The sequence below is a fragment of the Rhamphochromis sp. 'chilingali' genome (assembly GCF_963969265.1).
Source record: "Rhamphochromis sp. 'chilingali' genome assembly, chromosome: 6".
Classification (NCBI taxonomy): domain Eukaryota; kingdom Metazoa; phylum Chordata; class Actinopteri; order Cichliformes; family Cichlidae; genus Rhamphochromis; species Rhamphochromis sp. 'chilingali'.
In genome coordinates this window covers 34,237,652-34,254,145 of record NC_137933.1, presented here as the reverse complement: position 1 = coordinate 34,254,145, position 16,494 = coordinate 34,237,652, and the positions used below count along the sequence as shown (strand labels likewise).

Genomic DNA, 16,494 nt, shown 5'->3' with positions numbered 1-16,494 from the left:
TTTTCTTTTGGAATGAGGCCTGCCTGTTTGCTCTCCATAAAAAGGATTCGAATGGGCTTATGCTTGGTGATGATTCAACTAGATCAGATAACATTGGCTTATTTCCAATGAGGTGATTACTTAGCATAAATAGAATAGATTGACCATTTCTGGGCAGCGCTCAAGCATACAATTTGAAATCATCAATGAAGAATTCACGCCCTTTCAGTCAGACTCTGAAAGTAAGAATTTAATGGGCTAAAGCACAGAGCCAAAACAGATTGTGTCAAGGTCTAAAAATCCAGGCGCTGCACTGTATCTAGTCGCTTGACAGGACACCTCTAGTTGCTTCCTGTTAGGCTCCTGGTGTTTTTGGCTACCCAGCAGATACTTACTCCTGCTTTGTTTCCCGAGAGGCTGAAGATGTCATTCTGCTGCTTAACAGACTGCTGGTACACAACATACGAAAAGTATCCGTGAGTCAATATGGAGAAAGGATGTCAAACAAGTGGTCTCGCAGCCCCAGCTAGCTTTCCTGTCCCTGGTTTGGTGATGCAGAGCTAAGACAGTAGTGATTTTTTTATTTTTTTTGTATTTTAGATCCGGACAAGTCATTAAGATTTTGTAACTAAGCAATAGTAATTTAAAACTGTACAGGTGAAGGGTCGTCAGCATGATAAATAATAACAGTAGACTCAGAATGTGGGACAGCTGACAGGTATTACTAAATATCACTTATTGTTCTTAAGCATCTCAGTTTGTTTGTCGTCTGTTTTGTAAATGAATCACTCATTAAATATGAGAACATGACAGATCACCTGTAGTGGCTTATATTCTTTACATTCATTGGACTGTGCTCTGTGAATATGTCCTCAGGCTGTTAATACAGAGGTCTGCTGGAACTTCCTCAATCATTCGAGAGCTACCTGGATGTTAGCCTGGAATCATGCATAAGCACTCAGTTTTATGTGTGACACATCAACATAATCTTTGCTCATTGCCTTGTGCCATCCTCTGGATTTGCCTTACAGTGGGTTTGTCCAGAAAATGAAAATGAGAATCAAGTTTAAGGGTTTTTATTTATTTTTTTGCAAAGGCAGGTGTATGTTAGTGTAACTTTTTCATTTTAGTCACATACACATATGATGGTTACCACACTTGTCATAGTCATTGTCTTTTCTTCTGGAACTATCCGTTTTGAGAGCTCCCAGTCATCTCACCCTCCCTTTTCCTTGACTCCAGGACCTATACTTCCTACTGCTCAGAAGCAAGCACACAGTGACGTTGGTTGGTTTTGTATGGCTGCTGTTCGAGGATTCAGTGACGCCAATTTACAAGGGTGCTATGTGATCCTTTCATTTGCCAGGCTTTTATAGTGAAAGGCCTGGCAGTCAGTGCAGCAGTTTCAATCCTACTTGCTGAGAGACTCCGCTCTATTGAGGCATACAGCCCTGTGTGTTGTCCCAGCTCCATGCCACAGAGCAGCCACAGGTTTGATGGTTCTGCTTTTTTGCTATGGTTACTTTAGAGTTGAAGTATAAAAAGCAGTGTAAGAGTCAGGCCCTAGAGCTTTGACATGTGGTCAATGAGAGTCTTTGCAGTGTGGATTGGTTACCTAAAGACTAGACAAACCCATTAAATACATAAGACAATGGGTCATCCTTTCATCAGTGATTGAAGTTTTGTTTTTGTTTTTTAAATTTCTTTCCTTGTGTGCGGTCATTGAGGGGGAAAAATGGAGCTTATTGGCTTTGTTCTCCATTTGCACTTCAGGCTTTTCTCTGCTTGTGTTTAGATTTTCCACTTAAATTCTAAGAGCCAATAAAATCATCTCTTAACAGGTTTAAACTAAATTCCTTCTAATCTCCTCTATTGGTAAATCTAAAAATAAGTTTTAAAAAGCCTCTTTCCCCACAAATTATACTTTTACTAGACAATTATGGCTTCTTTTACAGCTTAGTCCAGGAAGCCAACACGAACATCTCTTCTCACTCCACCAGTCCCATGAACAAATCTTATGGATAAGCCAAAAACAGGTCTACTTTCCTGTGTCTTTAGTACAGTTTAAAAAGAAAAACTGCTGAATGTTATTTTTTTTCACTTCACTGTATAGTTTGTTATATAGGAAGATATATTGCCAGATGGCAAATAGAAGGACTGCGAGTCCATTGATAGGTAGTGTCCTTGAGATCTAGTGTAGGTATAATAGCTCCCTTGTTCCCTCGTAGACACACTGTCTGGACTGTTTCACTTCACTTTAAACTGCTTTTTTTTTCTCTCTGCCTTACTCTTCCCTCAGCTCTTTTTATGGCACATGGCATCCGCTTCAGTTGCTATGCGAGAGACAAGTATGAAGTGGTGTCTTCCACACACTGCACACTGGGGCAATGATATAAGCAAGTGGAGGAAATGAGGTTTCTATTAACAGTGGTGTGAAGTTCAAACTGCTTCTATTGAGCTTCAGGACAGCACCTTCTCGTTCTGTTGCTTAGAAATGGACAACAACGTGCAAATTCTCCCCTTTGTATTTTATTTCATTTTTTTGATTTTTTTTTTGTATTATTTTTTGAGGAATTTAATTTCAAATGTCAGCTTTTAGAAGGATTATGTTAAATTTTGTCAAAACGATGGTCAGTTGCTCTCTTTGGTTTTTAGCATATGGTTGTGAGGACCTCAGCTCAAATGTTTTCTTCAAAAGTAGAGCAGGTATTTAGGCCATGTTCTGGTTTACATGCGGACAGTTATAGGAAGCATAAATTTGTGCTTTGTCTGCTTTTGTTACTGGAAGCTGAGCTGTAGCTGTCTGGCTCTTTAGTTTGTTTGTTGAGCAGGCATGCGAGAGAAATAATTTGCATAACTGTACAGGAGCTCAGAAGCTTGTATTATTCAGTTAATGTGACCACTGTGGTCATCCATATGGCTGCTTCCTGTAAAACTTAGAAACACTGGTGTAATCACAAATTCTAAAGAGATCAGGCGTAAATTTGATCCGTATTGAAAACGTTATTTTAGGTGTTGTAAAAGCAGCTCAACAATTCATGTAGTAGACCTCCACAAGAAGTTGTTAAAATAAAAATATGCTAGACATGCTGCATTTGGCAGAGTAGAAAATGCTTTGGGAAGAGGTCAGAGTGACACGTGAGGACGTTTGGTTCGTATCCAGAATAATGCAATTATAAAAAATTGAGAAAAAAAAATTAATAAACCCGACACTTATGAGCTCTGAGAAGCTAAAAGCAGTGTTTTGCAAAAAATAAAAAAACAGAGACCAAACGTTGCTTACTTGAAGAAAAGAAATAATATCGAACCTTCCCTTAGAATCCATTCAGCCATCCGTCCATAATTTTTGGCTTATCCAGTTCTGGGTCCCAGTGGAGTTGGAGCCTCCCCACCTGTCACACAGCGACTGTCCCAGTTGTCAAAGGTTAATTTCTCCTAGAATGAAAAATGAAAAATATTTAAAACCATCTGGATCTTTGATTCAGATCTAACAGAAAGTTGATCAGAAGAGAGCCAGGATCCTGCACATAGCAGACAGGGTTTTTTATGCATAGATTTTACACAAGTATGAGAGTTCAGGTGTGAGTAAACCTGTGCTCTGTGACTGATTTGGATATCTCTTTATGAGCCCATAAAGTGCCTGACTATTTGTTCCCTTGTGTGTAGTGTAAAGCATATGAAAAAGCCCTTAAAATCAATTGAGCCTTAATTTTTTTGCCATGTTTTATATGAAACCTGTGTTCGTTTTGTGATTTTGTGTGTGTGATTTTGAAAATCTTTATCATTTTCGTTTTTCTCTTTCCTTTGTCTTGCCTTCTTCCATCCTTCAGGTGCCTTGCAGGACTGGAGTTCCCGACCTCTGTGCTGAGTTAAATCCTAAATCCTGGTGGGATCACGACTGACCTTTGTTGCTCCGTCATCGGCTCCTGTTTCCCTCCCGCTCTTCCTCCAAACTTCTCTCCTCCCCTTTCTTAAACTCTGTTCCCCTCCTCCTCTGTGTCTGTCGTTCCCGGGCTTATTACTCACTGAAGGGAGCAGCACAGTAGCTGGCAAAGGATGAAGCGGGTCTGCCTGCCAACACCAGACAGAGGATAGAAGCCACAAAAGGACTAGCAAGGGGGGCAAGAGAGGCCAAGAGGAAGAGAGACTGAGAAGAAATCTATCAGAGAGAACCACAACGAAAGTGTGAGAAGCAACAACAATCAAGATGCCTCGCCGGAAAGACAGAAGTTTCATCAGCTAGGAAGGTGCCACTAGCAGATCTATAACTCTGAACATTTTTTTAAACAAACTTCTAACCTGCACACACAAAAATAAGTTGTGGAGACAGATGCTCCTACCCTCTGGAGTCCTTGTTAACACCTGCTATGCCTCTGTAAAAAGTGTTAGCCATGCCAGCCAAGGGAAAGTACCTGTTGAATGACCAGGAGCTCAGAAATGAGGCACTCTACCGCAAATACTCCTGCATCAGCCAGTATCAGCCGCTGGTACTCCTGCTGGGCCTCTCCATGCTCTGCTGTGTAATTCTCCTTATTCTGTTCTTTGCCCTCCGATTGGTGAGTTTTAACATACACATTTGTTTAAAAGTTACACTGACTGCAAACACTGGAAAGCATTATACCTTTTAAATATGAATCCCAGTCTGTGATTTTTAACAATACAGTGATTATATTCATGACCTCTGAGGCAGAGGAGGGGAGTCATTGGAAATGATCAATAGTTCTTTTGAATTCCTTCATGTGACTAATCTTTGGGCTTCAACTGCATAAAAGGTATTAATTGGTATTAAAATGTCTTAAGTCAGTTTTTCATATACTAAGATATGGGCACCTGGGTTTTATTAATTGTACTTGACATTATAATTTAAATCCTCCAAAATATGATTGCTAGGTTGCACTGTTGAGTCATGAAAATTGGCTCCTTTGCCAAGATTTTACCCAACAGCTGAATCCAGCATGCAGGTTTTCAGCCACACGTGGTGCATTTTGTGTGCAAAGTGTTTCCGGTGTGGCACAGTAGGAATCAAGAAAGTGGAATCCAGTGCAAGTTCCAGTTCAAGTAATTCTTGCAAAGTAGCTTGACTAGATTAGATTAAATCACCAAATATGCTATAAACTTACTGGAACTCAGATTGTTGTTGTTTTTTAAATCAGCCTTACTGATTTGCCTATCTAGGAATAATGCAGTGAGTGTAAGGAATAACTGAATTTCTGAAAATTGGTAGCCTCCATAAACTGTTGTATAACAATTAAATTGAAAAAAAAAAAAATGCAAAATGCACAACCTGACTTTCACAGCATGGTTTCTTATGACAATGGCACCAAGATGCTACACATAAACAGCAGCTCTTGTAGTCATAAACTCAGTTTTTCTACCTGGCATTTTCCTTTTAATTGATGAAAATATGTTAGAAAAGCAAATTAAAGAAATCACTCATCCAAGACAGTATGCAGTTAATAATTAAGATGCTCTAGATTCAGCTTGGTTCAAGTGTTGTTTTAAGGCACGTCTTAGAAGATGTTTATTATTTAGTCAAGGAAAGAACCTGCTGAGCCAACATACAAACACACCTGCAGTTTTCCTGCTTTTTGCATCACTGTTAGTTTTTATTGCTAGGTGACACAAATTGCTGTTGCAAGTATTGACGTGCACCAACGATGAAACATCATTTATGTTTCTTTGAGAGTTATTTTAAAGACCTACAGACCTGTCACATCCTGCTTTAACGATGATAAGTTTTAGTTAGTCGATTGGTGTTTGGGGGAGAGATTTGGCACATTAGGACAGCAGCAGTAGCGTGGTGTGTTATGAAGCAGGATGTGGCTGGATGTTCAGTTTGAAACCTTAGGTCACCAGTGAAAATGTGGGAGAAAAAAACAACACTCCTCTATTTTGATAGCTGCTTGAATAAAGCACTGTGGGTACAGATGTAGAGGAGTGTGAATGAGTGAGTGATTGTGTAACTGTTTTGATGTGAAGGAGGATGTATCTGAAGTAGGCATGAATATGGGGAATGCAAATTTCAGTTTCAAGATTATATAAGGTTATAATGTTTTTGTGCAGGAAACGGCGTGAAGTGTATGTTGTCTCAGTGTCTCGTTTATCCACAGAGAGATGTGAGGTCAAGGTTGGCTAGAGAGGGCTCAGAAATACTTGCGTTTAGTTCCTTTTTTCCTCTGAGGCACGGTCTCTCTGTTAATTGTTTTACCCAGCAGTTAAAACTTGCATCAACTTTGTTGGAGATTTGAATAGAATAAAACAAATCAAGAGAAAACTAAGACATGCAGTAAAATGTTTAAAACAATGCAGCTGTCAGAGCACAGCGACTGCAATTGTGCTTCCTACCGTGACAAGAAAAGACATGTATTCATTGAGTTCTGCTGTTCAGCGGCATGCTGTTGATTTTTGGCATGATGGCAGGCAGCTGCTACAGCTTCTGTCACCGTAGCTTATATTACTTTCTCCTGCTGGAAAAATCATTTTAACCTTCCTTATATTGTGTTGCTGCAGTCTTTTTGGCACACTCCTTTTTTTCATGTCTCTCTCAAACATTGGTTCCATCACTCTTGTATCCACTTTACACACATTCACGCTCGCACGTCCATGTTGGTAACATGTAGCTTCTCATTTGGATTTCAAAATATGTAAAATCTATTCACACCTTCAGCAATCCCCTGGCATACCATTACACACTCCTTTTTTTTCTGTCCTCTCTTCTGCGCATGCAGTTGCCAGGGGTACAAAGGAGTTAAGAGAAAATGTTGGGTTGGAGTTTGTATAACACTTATTAAATGCAAAGGAGGGGCACAGTGTCGCTTAGGGGGTGGCCATCAATGTCAGGCAGTCACTTTCGACTTATGTAACTCTTCTTTAGTCGTGGATATTGGATGATAAATGAAGGAAAAACTAGAGAAAACTGGCATTAAAAGTGTGTCTTCTAACACCTGTCTCGGGTCCTGATTGCCTGGAAGGTTCTTTAAATTTTATCCAAATACAATGGCTATAGCATGTATAATAACACTCTTAGACCTAAATATGTAACTCCTATAAATGCATTCACTGTGGCCTTGAAACCTGCTTTTGCTGTCTCCATATAGTTGCTTTCATTTTTATTAAACTTACTGCAAAACGCCCCTTTTTCGAATGTCAGTGATGATGCTGAATCACAGAAATAAAAGTCAGAATGATCAGTGCAAAGTCTCACAGAACTTTAAACACCCTGGCTAGTTTTGTGTGATTTCCCCCCCCCCCCCCCTTGGTGTGCCACATGTTAAACATTAAAGCCGTATCTGCTCACGTGGATTTCTCCGCAGCTGAAACGAAGTAATTGTGCTTTTGCTGCCGTCAGAAAGGTTTTGTCAAGACTCGCATCTACACGGGGAGCGGAAAATGCTTTAGTTGAGATCTGGCCTTTTCCAGTGCTGCCATGGTAACCAGAAAGATCAACATACAATGCAGAGATGGCCTTCTCCGCTCAGAGATCTATTGACTCTGACTTTGTGCGTCTGTCTCACTCCTGAGCGCTCTTTTAACCCCTTACTTTCTCTTGTGTCCTCCCTCCAACACCTACTCTCTCTCCCAGTTAACGCCAAGGCAATCACACATCATGTGCACACATCGACGAACTGCTGTTCTCATGCATGTAATTACCTACGCTTTTGATACACAAACACACACACAAAAACGCTCTTCTTTTCACAAATGCATTCTTTTTTTCCCCCCCTTTTGTGCCAGCTTCTCACTGTGCAGTAACTCAATTAGGAAGATGTTGACCTGGAGGCAACAGCACATGAAGCAGAGACAACTGTGAATAAAAACACGCAGTAATCTCACATAGGCCTTTGTTCTCAGGAGCATTTTATGTTGATTTTTTATTTTTTTTACCTTCAGCTTCAACTGCAGTGTACGAGTTCACCAACAATACAAAAATTATTGAGCTGCTCGTTAAAATATTTTTTAAAAAGTATATAAGTAGACTCTACAGTACATGGAAGCAGGTGAAAATATAGATTTTTCACACAAAATTTACAAATACTTCACATTATTGGCAAAATCCATAATGTTTGCTTTTCATCTTGTGGGAAATAAAGGTGGTTATTGCAGGAAGTGCTATTATTAGTTGCGCTTCTTCATACTAGATGGCTAACATAGTTCTTCTGCCACTGATACACCTGTGGCCCATGCACAAATGTAGCTACTGACAGCTACTGACCTGAAACTTGCCTTATAATGTGTTTAAATACTAGCAGCTGTCTCTTGTTAAATCTGACTGTAAATACTTGTGATATAACTTATGTTATACAGCAGTCCTCTGTGGAAAAACCTCTGCTTCAGTTGAGCAAACTTCCAAGATGTTATCTAAACAATATGTTGTAATTTAAACCTTGGAAACCTGGTTGAGGATAAGGTGTTGATCATCTTCAACCAGGCTTGAAAGACACTGAGCAACCCTGTAAGAGTTTAACAAATTGTGTTTTTATTTTTCTCTCCCTGGCTTCTGTTATAGGGAGCCGACAAACATTATGTCTTTGTGAGTGTGGTGAGCGCCAGCCTGTGTGTGTTCCTAGCTGTGTTTGTGCTGGTGTGTACAGACGTACTCGCACAGCGATGGAGGCGTCTGCTAGGCCTGATTGTATGGGCAACACACCTCACCTTGGGCTACACCTTCATCTTCAGTGGACCTATTGTCTTACCTTGGGACCAGGTAACTTCACTTTACAGCAGAGTTTAAACTGAAGTAATGCAAGCCTTTTCCAGAGGCAAAAATCTTGGGAAGCTGTGTAAAATGTACACAAATACTTAAATCATTTAGTCCTGAAAACCATATATTTGCTAGAAAAACTACAAACACAATACACTGAATGGTAGAAATAAAAATTTAAAAATCAATTTTTCCACTTATCCACTTTTTCCTGCTTGTCCAATCGAGGGCTGCAGCTTAGCACAGGCACCATTCAGACTTACATTTTACCTGCGACCAATATAGAATTGCCACTTTAACTATCTTTCGACTGTGAAAGGAAGCCAGAGTAGTTTTAGAGAACCCCCAGAGGCACCTACACAGAAGTACACATTGGATTCAAACCCAGGACCTTACGCTTATTTTAAATTTCAGGGACGAGGTATGTTTCCCACTGTGTTGGATTTGTTCTTCTCCTTTATTTATTTTTTTCATCGAGGTGGTCGGCTCCTCAACACCTGAAGCCCTCCCTTCTGTTGCTGGGTTTCGTAATGTCCCAAACATTATCAGTGGGTAACAGGCCTGGACTGCAGGCATCGGTTTTATATCTGACTCTCTGCTACAAACCAAGGCTGTTAAGAAATATATGGAAATTTTTTGACAGTCTTTTTCTTGAAAATGTCATAAGTTTAACAACCTTTTCCTGGCATCTTTTATATTGTTGTGCATTAATGGTACTCTCTTACTTATGTACTGTGTACTGTTAACAACCCATATGGTCCCTGTCCTCTTTAGACCGGTGTGCGTCACTGATGCTTTCCAAAAGTAAATTTCAGACCACAGGGCAGGTTTTCACTTTGCCTCCATCCATCTTAAGTGAACTTATGCCTAGGTTGACTTTACTGGTGTTTGTTTAGAGAGTTATTCTTTGCATAACTGATTTTGAATCTCCATTAGTGGTTGCAGGGACTGTGCAGTGCTATGTGAGATCAAGAACATCATGGACATTCAATATTAGCTTTTGTTTTTTTTGTTTCTGCATGTAGTATATTTCCATTTAGAAGAAAAAAATGATGAATATTTATACTTTCTAATTCTCACCAAGTTGCTGGTTTGGTTGCGTAAAACGGATTTTTTTTCTTCTCATAAATCTTCTACAGCTTAGCTGTGAAATGTCTTTTAGCTTTGGATCTGTGACTAAACACCAGATGATGTAATTGTTCCAAAAACTAGGAATGATTTGAAATGACTCAGTCCTTTCCTATATGTTCCCAGGTGCCTTTATTCCTCTTCATCATCTTCTCTGTATACACAATGCTGCCATTCCAGATGAAGGACGCTGTAGTGCTGAGCATCATTTCCTCTCTGTCCCACATTTTGGCCATCACGATACACCTCAAAGTTTACAGCACAGAGACCAGTTACCTTGCCAACCAGGTAAAACCATTCGAATTGTTCTAGTAATTCTAGTTCTTACTGCTTCTGTGATGTTAATCAGTCTGTGATTGTTGCTTTAGTGTGAAGAATGTGTTCAGCACTTCAGGTCAATATAATTTGTAGGAAAATGGCAAGTTGCAGTTCATAATTACAAGAACATAGGAATCCTTCAGAAAACACTGAAAACTTACAGATGTGAATCTCAGTGTGTGATGTGATGATGTCAAAATATTGTGTTTATTACTGGCCAAGTTAAACACAAAAAAATGGACCAGTAGAAAGCCAAAGCCATTGACGTAGGAACTTGAGTATCATTAATTTGTAATGTCCCGTTCCAGCAGGCACACAGAGGTTCAGATTCATGCCTGCGTGTGTGTGTTCGTGCATAGCAAGTGTTTCAACTTGAGCTCTAACATCTGCTGCTGTGCCTCTTTCTCTAGCTCCTGTCCAACCTAGTGGTGTTTCTGTGCGGCAGTGTGGTGGGAGCCTTTCATAAAGTCCTAATGGAGAAAACCCTGAGGCAGACTTTCCAGGACACCCTGAGGTCCCTGGGAATGCGGATGAAGCTCGAGATAGAAAAGAGACAACAGGTAATACAGTGGCTTTCATTGTGTGGCATGCATGCTTTAATGTGTGTTGTATGAAAATTTGTTTCTGCAAATAGGTCTGCAGTGCAATGACTGGATAAAGAGTGGCTTGGGTAACGTGGTGCTTTATCATGAGATTTCACAGTTTTTGTCTATATTTTGAACCCTCACAGAATGTAAACAAACATTACAGACAAATGAAAATAGCTCATCATAATCGTTATTGCCGTACTCTTATTATTTTATTGCATTTAATTTCTGAGCTTTGCCTTTGGCTGCCCTTACGTTGACTCTTCCATGAATGTTTTCAATGGGACTACCAAATCCTTCTCAAATTAGATTTTCCTGTGATGCCTTTTAAATTACACGCATCTGTGCTGACTTCTTCTACTTCAGGAGCCTTTTTGCAACAATTTCCCCCTTTTATCATTTGTTTTGACTGTTGCTTAGTAGAGGACATAAAACATGCTGACAGGGAGGCTTCAGTGTTGCCTAGCAGGAAAAAAAAGGAATGATATAGTCGTTAACATTCAAACCTTCTCTTCTTGTTTTGAACTGTGGCTGGGAGGAGAGGGGAAGGGAGGGAGCGAGAGAAAAAGAGGAACCAATGACAATCGCACACTGTGTCAATTCCACTGGGAAAAGCCCAGTATGTTCCCCCGAAATGCTTCTTGGCAGGGTGTGAAGGACATCTAAATGATATTCAAACTGTTTGTTTATGCTCCCATGTGAAACCAACATTAATAAAATTGGTTTAATAACAATGTTTATACATGTTAAAATAAGTATCATACTAGGGATCGTTCATATACATTTTCATTCACATGTACACATTATATAAAGAATGACATTTCCAGAAGCACTTTACATACGGTCCTCTGTGCAAAGGTCCCTTTATGAGAGGTTTTTCTTTCTTTTTTTCTTTTTTTTTCTTCTGATAAATATTTTCCATTGTGACTAAAAAGCAGGTGATATTGTTGCAGAGAGGAGGAAGCATGAGCGCACACACACACACACACACACACACACACACACACACACACACACACACACGCGCATCTGTAAGGACTAACACATAAAATGCTTTGCCTTAGGTGAGTTCTTAACCCTCATGATCTCTCCCACATTGTTTGTGTTTAAATATTACTACATGTGGATTATTTGTTTTTACTTCGGAGTGGTAGTGACTCAGGAGGTACATCAGAGATCCACTAATCAGACGATCTGTTGTTACTGCTCCGGCTTCTCCTTTCTACATGTCGAGGTGTCCGCAATCCAGATACTGAAACAAACAAACAAATAAAAAACTTCCCATATATTTGTGTGTAGCAGCACAAGTATAATTATCATGAGAGTTTGTGTAAATGGGTGACCGTAATCTTTATGTGTAAGCTTTTTGAGTAATTAAGAAGACACAACTGTATGTTGTCTACTGTTTACACTCATTTAAATGGATGTGTGTGTTCTTACTTCTTAATTTCCCTTTAAATTAATTTGGAAAAAAAAAAAAGCGTGAGTATTTGGACTAAAAAAAAATGAGACTCAAAATTAATTTTCATTCTCTCAGGTCCTTGATATGTTTTGACAGCTTGGAGAGTGTCCACAAACCCTCCAGGGAAATAAGTCTTGTGACAACACACTTGGCTTTTCCAAAAAGTCAGAGACATTTCTCACATGTAAACTACTAAAGCACTAAATTTAGACACAAATCAGCTGGTATATAACATACCTTGCATGCCATGAAGTGTGGTAGTGGTATCTCTGTGCCAAGCGAGTGGAGGTTTGCCAGGTCCTGATTAGCTGAAGTAAATAAAAGGGTCCCAAAATAGAGCAATATTGTAGATCAGGGCTGCCCAATCCCGGTCCTCGAGAGCTACTATCCTGCAGCTTTTAGATGCATCCCTACTCCAACACAGCTGAATCAAATGGTTTGATTACCTCTTCAGCATGCCATCATGTTTGGCAAAGGCCTGATAACAAGCCATTCATTTGATTCAGGTGTGTGGGAACAAGGATGCATCTAAAAGCTGCAGGATGGTAGCTCTCGAGGACCGGGATTGGGCACCCCCTGTTGTAGATTATGAAGACAATCAGTGTTGTAGCAATACAATGACGAAGTTGTTTGCGCTCCTCCCCTTTCTCGTAAAATTTCTTCTGATTCGCTGTCAGTTGCAAAAAGGTTTAACATGAGCATCCATCACTGTAATAGTATGCCTATGTATATGGCATAAAAATGTATAAATAGGTCAACTAATTTATTCATGCACAAAGAACTGCACATCAACTTTTCATTTTAATGCTTTCTGTACAAATATCTTACTCAGATCTCATGATTATTGTCATCACAATTACAAATGTTTGTCCCCTAAGTCAATTAGCAAAAAAGACTAAGTACTCTTGCTCTAGTGTTTTGAAGGATTTTTAAAATGCCAATGAGACGTTTACCTCGCTGACTAAAGGAAATATATTTGAAGCACTTTGCAGTGACTTGTTGAATTAAAATATAACAAGCCTCGTCTCAGCCAGCGTAGTCAGATGATGTAACCTGCCGCCCTTCATATGATGTGAGAAGGGATTAATCATTTCTTTGGAAGTCAGATTTGTGTCTTAATGAAGCAGTCGAACTTTGAACATTTCTCAGGCCTCAGGGTATTATGGCTCATGCTATACACATATTTCTTCTGCTGTCTCATGTTAATCATGGACTAGATGCAATAGCAGCATGATTTGTATGTGTTTGGTGCCATTGCACCATTTTTAACCCAGTGTGAATATTCTGGTCTCTATATAAACCACTCCTGCTCTGAATGCTAAGTAAAGGTTCACAGGTGTGGGGACAGTGCTGAGGAAATAATAGGACTGATACAGACTGGGACTCAAAGTATGATGTGATTACAGACAGAATTAAAGATGGTCACAGGAAAAAAAATGTTTTAATTGGAGCTTTTGCTTCCTGTGTTCTGGTCATCATATTTGTGGATGTCTTCTGTTCTACCCTTTCTGTTTCTGGTAGACCTTTGTTCACTACAGGACCTGACCACTCATGGCTGTATACTGAGTGCAGCAGTCAAATAAGCTTAATTTCCTGACTCTCCTAAATTGCACTTATGTAACTAATTGTGTGTGTGTGTGTGTGTGTGTGTGTGTGTGTCTGTTTGTATTTGCAGGAGAACCTGCTGCAGTCTGTGTTGCCAGTCTACATCTCCATGAAGATGAAACTGGCAATAATGGAGCGCTTGCAAGACTGTAAAGACAAAGAAGAGCAACAACGGCTCGTCAAAGATAACAACTTCAAAAGCCTCTATGTCAAGAGGCATGAAAATGTCAGGTACAACCGCAACCATCTTTGGGATCGCAATATTATTTTAAATAATAACCTCGTTGTAGAAGCCTCATTTTAGTCAAAAAATGCATTCATTGTTCTGGCAGCAGATATTGGCTGTCCAATCTGACATTTTGGAAATAAGTGTCTGTGGCCTGAATTTGCTCTGCTTATAATTATTAACACTGACAGATTTCCAGACTAAATAAAAGACTACATTTGTGTAAGCTTAAAATGAATCACTTCAGATGGATTGTGACTCACATCTAGTGTGCGTGTCTTGTAAAAGACCCGCGTTTTAAACAGTATTTTATTGTATTTATCACGTTGACTTTGAATTAGAAAGGACTTTTTTAAGTAATTAAAAGAAATGTATTGTATTTTTAATCTAAATGTAAATCCTCAGGCATCACATCTTAAAACAAACAAGGCAAGAAAAAAGCAGGGGGGAAAAAGCAATTCGAGACAAATTCTCTAAATACTGGAGATTACTATGTCTGTTTTCCGAGCAGTGACCCAAATATAGCTCTGCTTTATGAGGTTTTCATTAATTTAGCAAGTGCTGACTGATATCAGGACAGCTGAAAGCGAAATGATTTTTCTGATGCGGAAACAGGACGCCGTTCTCATCTCACGTCACTAAAAGCATTGCAGGTTTTCCTAAGAGCAAACTCAATACTCTGTAAAGGCAGTTGTTTTTTAACAATATTCTGCACGTGGACGCAAAATGAAACCGTAATGGCATTAAACACAACAAAACTAAACTATTTTCTTTTTAAGATGTTTGAAGAAATGCTTGAAGATCTATAGAGGTTTTGAATTTTGCAATCAAAGGTCCATTGTGGCATCATCTTTGCTTCCATGTTCATTTAAGGCCACTGCAAAAAGGTGTTAAATGATAGGCCGTGTCATATACAAGTCTCTATAATTACCTGAGTCAGTCCAGTAATTAGCTGTGTTCTCAGTCTCCTGAAACACCTGGCTCACTTCAGTCACGTAGTGGAAGCAGGTGCAGTATCTGTGTTCATCCGCTGGTCACTTACGGCCAGTGTTACTCAGGCCAGGCTTCAACGGTGTCAGTAATCAGCTCCACTCGGTGCATTTGCCTATATGTACACAAGCTATGAATATTTGTGGTTGTTTTTAATAGAGTTTAACAGTTCCAAATAAACTGAACCATGGGTATTCTTGGACATAGTTGATGGCTTCTTTAATAGTTCCCTTCAGTAGTCTTTTCTAAGCCAGATAAAACAAATCACTTCATGCTTCGTGCAGGATTAATCACGACTGTTGACATAACCTCTAATATGGTCAGGTGATTGTATTCACTTAGCTGGTGTGAATACAGATACGTTAAGACAATGAATCCATTGCTCTCTTTTTGTTTGAATTCATGCCAAGCTTCTAGTCTTTATTTTGGTGGTGTCAGGGTCTTTAATAGGTCAGATAAGATATCAGTGTTCCTTTGTGGTTTGCTGATGGGTAGTTTTAATAATGCCTGGTCTGTGTTTCAGCATTTGAACCAAACATGCCTTTAAATCAGGTCTACTGAAGTTTAATGGGTGATAGTACAGATATTTTTGCCCGATCAATCCCGATCAGCACAGCCCATAATGGTCACAATGGATCATAATGGGCTGTGCTGAGAAAAGCTGCTGTTTTGGGGCCAAATTTGAAGGACTAAAACTGTTTGAGCTTTATGGCCATTAGTATCCTCCAGTTCACTGCACATTGGTTGATTGTTAACAGAACCTTCATGAAGTCCTTGTCAGCATCTATTGTTAATTGGTTGAGTGACGAAAGCCAATGATGAAAGACAGGATTTGTTGTTCTGCCAGTATTTGTTCTTTTTATCAGCCTGGGCATGTGAATCGCAATCACATGGGTTTGGCTAAGTAAGCTAAGCCTGGTGGTTTTCTTTAGGAATCTCCTCTTTTAGAATTTAAAGGATGGCTTAATTCAGTGGTTCCCAAACTTTTTTTTGCTAGGCCCCCCTTTGTTTTACAAGAAAAATGTTCCCTGCCATGGAGGGGCCCCACCCTTTGGGAAGGTCTGGCTTAATTAGTGGGATTCTTGTAGTTTCTACAATCAAAACATCACCAAACAATTTGAATTTTGAGTTATTCAGTCAGGACCACTGTAGTATTAAAAAAAAAAAAAGTTTGACATCAGATGTGTCATTGATAAAGTCAGAAGCATGTATGCATGTAAACTTTGCCAGCTCTAAAACCTATTTTGTTTGATAAATGCTTGTTGCACATGTTGAATGGGTATTCTTTCATTACATGTGAATATTTCTGTGTTAAATGTTCGTTCACTTAATATCTTTCAGCATTCTGTATGCAGACATTGTCGGTTTCACCCGACTGGCCAGTGACTGTTCTCCCAAGGAGCTGGTCATTATGCTCAATGAACTGTTTGGCAAGTTTGACCAAATTGCCAAGGTGAGTTAAGACATTAAATAAAAATAGCTTTTATATCCAAGTGTC

The 16,494-nt window shown here is 39.4% G+C and overlaps 1 protein-coding gene across 2 annotated transcripts in view; it reads left to right on the top strand.

Moving 5' to 3' along the window:
• adcy7 (adenylate cyclase 7) overlaps positions 1-16,494 on the top strand; it is a 62,319-nt gene that overhangs the window by 25,917 nt on the left and 19,908 nt on the right. For both annotated transcript variants that reach the window (XM_080884803.1, XM_080884804.1), the window contains exons 2-7: positions 3,810-4,535; positions 8,486-8,683; positions 9,935-10,096; positions 10,537-10,686; positions 13,851-14,011; positions 16,338-16,449. In XM_080884803.1, the coding sequence (XP_080740929.1) occupies positions 4,371-4,535; positions 8,486-8,683; positions 9,935-10,096; positions 10,537-10,686; positions 13,851-14,011; positions 16,338-16,449 (948 nt within the window). In that variant the 5' untranslated portion in view covers positions 3,810-4,370. The remainder of the gene's footprint in view (positions 1-3,809; positions 4,536-8,485; positions 8,684-9,934; positions 10,097-10,536; positions 10,687-13,850; positions 14,012-16,337; positions 16,450-16,494) is intronic.